Below are 8,759 nucleotides of genomic sequence, written 5' to 3'. Positions count from 1 at the left end.
AGACAGACAGAAAGACAGACAGACAAAATATATTAAATCAATAGTAAATAAAGACATTCCAGCATAGCTAAACTCAACCCAAGGCAACACCTAACATCGGATGTTCTTGCTTGACCCTTGCACCCAATGCATTCACACAACCACTCCACTTGAAGCTTACCCGAGACTTTCGGAATCAAACACCCGGTTCAGGTCACAGTCTATATATCGGCAGCATTTTTCCACAGCTCGTGGGTTGGCCAGGAAAGGCCGTACCTGCACCCCGGCTCTTTCAATCTCTGCTCCGTCTTCCAGCCAGGATTTGACCAGGAACACCCCGGACAGCTCATTGCCGTGCGTGCCGCCAAAGATGGCAATTTTTCGGACGGGGGCATCTTGCAGAATTTGGCCGGGATTCATCCCGCTGGTCGGCTGCCACCAGCCCAGAAGCCCAGGCAGGAAATTATTCAAAGAAAAAAAGACATTTTCACGGCTAGAGGACTTTGGTCTGCCCGGACGGGGGCCGGGAAGTGAAAAACTAAACAACTCTTTTCAGCTCGTAGAGTTTTTACGCCACACCCTCTTGCTATATTTGGAGAGTTACGTCTCGAAGCAAACTTGGAGAGAAGCAACTGGAGGTTTTGCTTTTTTTTTTTTTCTTTCTTCCCCTTTAGACTCCAGGAGGAAAGAAAAATCTTCCCCGTTTTATTTCAGGAGTTCGGATGCAAATAATATCAGGGAGCTGAAAAGACGGCGCAGCTAAAAGAATGAGAAGCAGGCCTCAGTTTACGAGCAGAATTTCCATGGGTTAAACAAGGCAGTCATTAAGTATAATATAATAAAGTTGGAAGGGACCTTGGAGGTCATCTAGTCCAACCCCCCTGCTCAGCCAGGAAACCCTACACCGTTTCAGACAAATGGCTGTCCAGTCTCTTCTTAAAAACATCCAGTGTTGGAGCATTCACCACTTCTGGTGGCAGGTTGTTCCACTGGTTAATTGTTCTAACAGTCAGGAAATTTCTCCTTAGTTCTAGGTTGCTTCTCTCCTTGATTATAATAATAATAATAAATAAAGTTGGAAGGGATCTTGGAGGTCATCTAGTTCAACCCCCCTGCTCAGGCAGGAAACCCTACACCATTTCGGACAAAGGGCTGTCCAGTCTCTTGTTAAAAACATCCAGTGATGGAGCATTCACCGCTTCTGGTGGCAGGTTGTTCCACTGGTTAATTGTTCTAACAGTCAGGAAATTTCTCCTTAGTTCTAGGTTGCTTCTCTCCTTGATTATAATAATAATAATAATAATAAATAAAGTTGGAAGGGATCTTGGAGATCATCTAGTCCAACCCCCCCTGCTCAGGCAGGAAACCCCACACCGTTTCGGACAAAGGGCTGTCCAGTCTCTTCTTAAAAACATCCAGTGTTGGAGCATTCACCGCTTCTGGAGGCACTCAGTTTAATGACCAGGGTTGTTAAGCGATTCGTGGCGGTCGTGGTGGCAGCCTGACGATCGCGGGATCGAAATTCGGGCGCTAGACAATTAGCGTGTATGGTATTGACGAGGTTTGCCCCGTCACGGGGTCATGGGATTGCCACGTGTGGCCTTCCCAGCCAGCTTCTGACAAGCAAAAGCAATGAGGGAAGCTAGATTCGCTGAATGACCATGTGGTTCAATTAGCATGGCGGTGATTCACTTAACAACCGTGGCAAAAAAGTCATAAAATTGGGCACGACTTACTGAACAACCACCTTGCTTAAGAACAGAAAACCGGCTCCCAATTGTGGTCACACCTTGGGGACAATCTTTATCTATCTATCAACTCTGTCGGCCTGTCTGATCTATTTATTTATCATCTATAATTTATCTATCTATCCATCCATCAGCTATCCATCATCTGCTTGTTTATCTGTCTGTCTGTCTATCTATCTATCTATCTATCTATCTATCTATCTATCTATCTATCTATCTATCTATCTATCTATCTATCTATCTATCTATCTATCTATCTATCTATATCTACCCTCTCTCTCTTTCTCTCTCCATCTACTATTTATTTATCTATCAATATCTATTTATCTTATCATCTATCAATCTGTCATCTTTCTATTATCTATCTATCTATCTATCTATCTATCTATCTATCTATCTATCTATCTATCTATCTATCTATCCATCTACTACATTTATCTATCCATATCTATCATCTGTCATCTGTCATCTTTCTGTCCTTTATCCTTTATCCTTTATCCTTTATCCTTTGTCTGTCTGTCTGTCTGTCTGTCTGTCTGTCTGTCTGTCTATCTATCTTACCCTCTCTCTCTCTCTATCCATCTACTACTTCTTTATCTATCCATATCTATTTATCTATCTATCATTTATCAGTCTGTCATCTTTCTATCCTTTATCATTTATTTATCTTTCTATCATCTATCTATCTATCTCAATCTATCATCAATGACAGGGGTCCTCAACCTCCGGTCTGTGGACCAGTACCGGGCTGCGGCATGTCAGCAACTGGTCCGCACAAACAAGCAAAGCCCCATCCGTGGGATGCAGGCAGTACACAAAACCACGCACACTCCGGTCCACGGAAAAACCTCTCTCCACGGAACCGGTCCCTGGTGGTGCCCCAAAGGCTGGGGACCTCTGATCTATGATGATAAAAATGAGCACAAAAGAGCTTTCTCTCACTTTGCAATTTGACTTTGCACAATCACGAGGGAGCTAATTGGGTCCAGAGGTCTAGAGAAATATGCTGCCACACTAATAATGTGTCATGTGTGTGTGCTTGTGTGTGTCAGAGAGAGACCGAGAGAGAGATTGAAGACTTTGTGCCAAAGCCACCCCTTAAAAATGAAGCCAAAAAGCACCTAAGTTTCACCTGTGACTTTCCCCACGACTTTGGGGTGATGACAACCAAGCACCCCCAATCCCAGCCCTGGCGGGCAAAAATACACACAGATTGCAAGCTAAAGTGGGCCTGATTGCACAATTCACGTTTGTTTTTTTCCTCCTGGAGTCAAACTCTGTTGCTTGCTGTGCCCTCTAGCCCCGAGGACAAGGGAAACACACAACTCAGCAAAAAAAGGAGAGGGGAAACAATTCTTCCATTGTTTTTGCCCGATTGCCCGGGGATCGCACAAATAACTTGCATATTTTTCAACTGCGGGGAAAGAGTGAATAGTTGAAAGTTTTGTTTTCCCTCTCTTCGCAGTATGGAGCGGGGACTTTTTTTAAAAAATAAATAAAATAAAATTGAGCATCCTGCGCGTGGCATTGAAGGCATAAAATGAAAACTTCCTGACAGTTAGAACAATTAACCAGTGGAACAACCTGCCTCCAGAAGTGGCGAATGCTCCAACACTGGAAGTTTTTAAGAAGAGACTGGATGGCCATTTGTCCGAAATGGTATAGGGTTTCCTGCCTGAGCAGGGGGTTGGACTAGATGACCTCCAAGGTCCCTTCCAACTTTATTATTATTATTATTATTAAAAGGCTGAGCTAAGGATTGTTCTCTAGGAATCTCCTTTATAAAATAAAACAGTCCTTTTAGTTGAGCTTGACCGCTGGTAACTTCAAGGTCACCACCCTGTGGGGGAGGTTTTCGGCCACGTATTACAAGTACAGTTAGTCCTCGACTAACAACAGTTCATTTAGTGACCGTTCAAAGTTACGACAGCCCTGAAAAAAAGTGAATTATAACCATTTTTTTTACATTTACGAACTGCATTGACAGTTGCAGCATCCCCGTGTTCAGGTGATCAAAATTCAGACGCCTGGCAACTGACTCGTATTTATGATGGCTGCAGCATCCCCGTGGTCACATGATTTACATTGGGACGCTTGGCAACTGACTCATATTTATGACGGTCGCAGTGTCCCGGGGTCAGCTGATCCCCTTTGGCCACTTTCTGACAAGCAAAGTCAATGGGGAAGCCGAATTCACTTAACGACCGAGTGACTAACTTAACAATGGCAGTGATTCACTTAACAACGGTGGCAAGAAAAGTTGTAAAGTGGGGCAAAGTTCATTTAACAAATGTCTCGCTTACCGACATAAATTTTGGGCTCAATTGAGGTTGTACGTTGAGGATTATCTGTATTTATGACGGTCGCAGTGTCCCGGGATCATGTGATCCCCTTTGGTGACCTTCAGACAAGCAAAGTCAATGGGGAAGCCAGACTCACATAATAATAATAATAATAATAATAATAATAATAATAATAATAATAATAATAATAATAATAATAATAATAATAATAATAATAATAATAATATCCTGCGACGATATCTGTAATACCATCAAACATCCACATCTGCCTATCCCAGGTCCTTGGGAAGGACTCGATAGGTAGACAAAAATGCCAAATCCAGTCTGAACATCTGGCTGACTGTGCAATGATCAATAATCATCATCATCATCATCATCATCATCATCATCATCATCATCGTACAGCTGATTGATATTGCTGTACCAGGAGATGCCAGAGTCGAAGAAAAAGAACTGGAAAAAATGACAAAATATCGCGACCTGGCCATCGAAACTGCGCGATTATGGATGAAACGTATAACAGTGATGCCCATTGTCATCGGGGCACTGGGAACTATATCCCAAAACTTTGCAAAATACATCAAGAAACTGCAGCTTCCTGCAATAATTCCAACAATGCTACAAAAAACTGCACTACTCGGAACATCTTATATTTTAAGGAGGTACCTGGTTGACACCTAGGATGCTGGTAGCAACCCGTGTCAACCATCAGCACCAGTCAGTTTGAATGTTCAGTTGATTGAGTTTCACATCTAAATAGTAATAATGATGATGATGATGATGATGATGATGGTGGTGGTAGTGGGGGTGGGGGTGGGGGTGGGGGTGATGATGATGATGGAAGGAAACTTGGATGTTCCTAGTCCAACACCCTGCTTAGGCAGGAAACCCTATATCATTTCAGACAAGTGGTTGTCCAGTTTCTTCTTAAAACCTTCAGTGTTGGAGCATTCATAACTTCTGGTGGCAAGCTGTTCCACTGGTTAATTGTTCTCACTGTCAGGAAATTAATTCCAGGTTGCTTCTCTCCTTGATTAGTTTCCATCCATTGCTTCTTGTCCTGCCTTCAGGCGCTTTGGAGAATAGGTTGACCCCCCCCCTTCTTTGTGGCAGCCCCTGAGATATTGGAACTTAACAAGCATGTTGTTAACTTCACCAGTGCAGTGATTCGCTTAACAACTATTGCAAGAAAGGTTGTAAAATGGGGCAAAGCTCACTTAACAACTGTCTTGTTTAAGAACAGAAATTTGGCACTCAGTTGTACTCATAACTCAACGACTACCTGTAGATTCCTATTGCTTTCTTTCAGGAGTGTGAAATGTTGTGCTTTTTAAAAGATGTTAAGTCTTATGGAATTCAATAATCTATCTTAGAGCTTGCAACTCTCTCACACCATTCAAGGCGTAATCAGGTCTAAACCTTAGATTTCTTTACAATCCTTAAATTAATTGTATGTAAACTGGACGATGAGCGAAAGGAGCAAAAATATGCTGAAGCTGCCAGTTCATTACATCTGATAGATGTTGTTTATTTCAGTTACATCCCTTCTCTTTTTTAAAAATTTGTAGAAAACCTGCTCAATCATTGATTAAACAAGCTAGCTGTATTTGATACTAAGGTATTTATTTGATGCTGCTTACTTATTTCCAAGGCTGTTAATTAACAAACCTCCAACATCAAAGCATTGGTGAGCAAGTGGAATCATGCAGCCCTGTGAATAGAATAGAATAGAATAGAATAGAATAGAATAGAATAGAATAGAATAGAATAGAATAGAATAGAAAATATGTAATGTAATAGAGTAGAGCAGAGCAGAGCAGAACAGAACAGAGTAGAAAATATGGAATAGACTAGACTAGAATAGACTAGAGTAGAGTAGAGTATTATGTTCTATATTCTATTCTATTCTATTCTATTCTATTCTATTCTATTCTATTCTGTCACTGTCTAGGATTGAACTCTCAACCTTCCGAGTAGGAGATAATAATAATAATAATAATAATAATAATAATAATAATAATAATAATAATAATAATAATAATAATAATAATAATAATAATAATAATAATAATGTTGGAAGGGACCTTGGAGGTCATCTAGTCCAACCCCCTGCTCAGGTAGGAAACCCAATACCATTTCAGACAAACGGCTGTCCAGTCGCTTCTTAAAAACCTCCCGTGTTGGAGCATTCACCACTTCTGGAGGAAGGTTGTTCCACTGGTTAATTGTTCTAACTGTCAGGAAGTTTCTCCTTAGTTCTAGGTTGCTTCTCTCCTTGGTTAATTTCCATCCGTTGCTTCTTGTCCTGCCTTCAGGTGCCTTGGAAAATAGCTTGACTCCCTCTTCTTTGGGGCAGCCCCTGAGATACTGGAAGACTGCTATCATGTCCCCCCTCGTCCTTCTCTTCGTTAAACTAGACAGACCCAATTCCAGCAGCCGTTCCTTATATGCTTTAGCCTCCAGTCCCCTGATCATCTTTGTTGCTCTTCTCTGTACTCTGTACTCTGTACTCTTTCTATTCTATTCTATTCTATTCTATTCTATTCTATTCTATTCTATTCTATTCTATTCTATTCTATTCTACTCTAAATTCTAATAACCCGGTTGTTAAGTGAATCCGTTTCCCCCATTGATTTTGTTTGTCAGAAAGTTGCAAAAGGGGATCACCAGGACACTTCACACCTGTCATACATATGAGTCAGTTGTCAAGCATCCAAATTTTAAACATCAGACCAGGGGGCTGCTGCAATGGTCGTAAGTGTGAAAAATGGTCACAAGTCACTTTTTTCAGTGCCACTGTATCTTTGAACGGTTACTAAACGAACTGTTGTTAAGTCAAGGATTACCTGTATAGTAATTCTATTCCACTTTCGTCTCTAAATCTTCTTCCCCAAAAGGCTGAGATTGTTTTAGCTGGACAAATTGTTCCCATTCCTTATTTCATTCAAAGCTCAGCAGTTTTGTCTGGAGAAAAGCGCGACTCTAAACGGATTAAAACCATGGAAACCTCTATTCATTCTTAAAACATGTCAGTTTGCATCCAAAGGAGATTTAATTCTCACACATGTAGCCAAATCCACTGGCAGACAGAAGGTTTCCTAAAGGCCTGAAGTTAGCTAAGAGTTACTGTAGATCATTAAGGCCTCCTTCATTAAGAAGATGACCCAGTTTGAAGTTACTAACAATTGTTTTCAGCGTGGAATTTTGTGTCGGGCTCTTCACCCTTAGTGTGAGAGATAGACAATAGGAATTCAGTTCTGGTCTGTTTGATACGGATTCTGGTCCCTTTAATTTTGGGATCTGTAGCTTAAAAGGGAAAAAGAAACACCATTTGAAAAGCAATATTTGGGATATAGGTTATCTAAGTAGATGCATTCACATAATGGTTAAATCCTAAAATGCAGATTTTTAACCAAGGAGAGAAGCAATCTAGAAGGAGAAAATTCCTGACAGTGAGAACAATTAACCAGTGGAACAACCTGCCTCCAGAAGTTGTGATTGCTCCAACACTGGAAGTTTTTAAGAAGAGACTGGACAGCCATTTGTTTGAAATGGTATAGGGCAGTGATGGCGAACCTTTTAGAGACCGAGTGCCCAAACTGCAACCCAAAACCCACTTATGTATCATTGGGTGCCGGGTGGGCGTGGCCCATTGGGTGGACGTGGCTGCGGTGGTAACAGCAGACTGGGTGGAACTAAAAAGTTCAATCAATCAATTCCAACTTTGTAAGATCTTTTTTTCCCGTGAGAAGTTGAAATTGATTGATTGATTGAAACTTTTTCTTTGCACACAGCGGCGGAGGCCTAAAGCGAAAAGGTTTTATAAAACCCAGCTGAAGGCCTAGGACTGGGGCAGGGGTAGGCAACCTTGGCTCTTTTATGACTCGTGGACTTCAACTCCCAGAATTCCTGAGCCAGCCATGCTAAGAGGAAAGGGAGAGGTTTCCAAGCTGAGCCATGCTGGCTCAGGAATTCTGGGAGTTGAAGCCCACGAGTCATAAAAGAGCCAAGGTTTGCCTACCCCTGGACTGGGGCGACGGTGCAAGTGCAAACTTTCGCCCAGTGACAAAATATTGCTAGAAGCACAATGCAGAATGTATTGAAATATATCCTTGTTATTGCCAAATTCACTGATGGGCAAAAGTAGGACTAAGAGGTTTGTTTCTTTTGTGTTTTAGCACTCCTAGAAAAAAAATTGCCTCTCGTTTTAAGAATACAGGTAGTCCTTGACTTACGACCATAACAGAGCCAAAGTTTCTGTCGCTATGTGAGACATTTGTTAAGTGACTTTTGTCCCATTTTACAACCTTTCTTGCCTAAGTTGTTAAGTGAATCACTGCAGTTGTTGAGTTAATAACATGGTTGTTAAGTGAATCTGGCTGCCCCATTGACTTTGCTTGTCAGGAGGTCACAAAAGGGGATCATATAAGGGGACACAGCAACGGTCGTAAGTATGAAAAACAGACCTGAGTCACTTTTTTCAGTGCTGTTGTGACTTTGAACGGTCACTAAACGAAAAGTTGTAAGTTGAGCAGTATTGGTGGTTTGTTTAACCCTGCCTGAACTATGCTGAGACCATAGTTGTGACATTAATGGTCACATGACGTGAATGTTAAAAAAAAAAAGAAAAGTGAACATGAGCTGAATCCTGTTGTCTGTTATGACGTCACCCATATGACATCATCACAGTTTATCACTCAGTCTGCCAAGCGTAAGCCAGGATGTGCAA

The 8,759-nt window shown here is 41.5% G+C and overlaps 1 protein-coding gene across 1 annotated transcript in view; it reads right to left on the bottom strand.

Annotated features, from left to right (window-relative positions):
• ASPA (aspartoacylase) overlaps positions 1 to 399 on the bottom strand; it is a gene marked incomplete at its 3' end in the record, with an annotated part of 12,692 nt that extends 12,293 nt beyond the window's left edge. Inside the window, exon 1 of the mRNA XM_015826298.1 lies at positions 161 to 399. Coding sequence (XP_015681784.1) covers positions 161 to 399 — 239 coding nt within the window. The remainder of the gene's footprint in view (positions 1 to 160) is intronic.
• Between the last annotated feature and the right edge of the window lie 8,360 nt (positions 400 to 8,759).

The sequence above is a fragment of the Protobothrops mucrosquamatus genome, unplaced genomic scaffold, assembly GCF_001527695.2.
Source record: "Protobothrops mucrosquamatus isolate PMUCROS unplaced genomic scaffold, P.Mucros_1.0 scaffold3045, whole genome shotgun sequence".
NCBI lineage: Eukaryota > Metazoa > Chordata > Lepidosauria > Squamata > Viperidae > Protobothrops > Protobothrops mucrosquamatus.
This window is presented reverse-complemented; position numbering and strand designations above follow the sequence as displayed.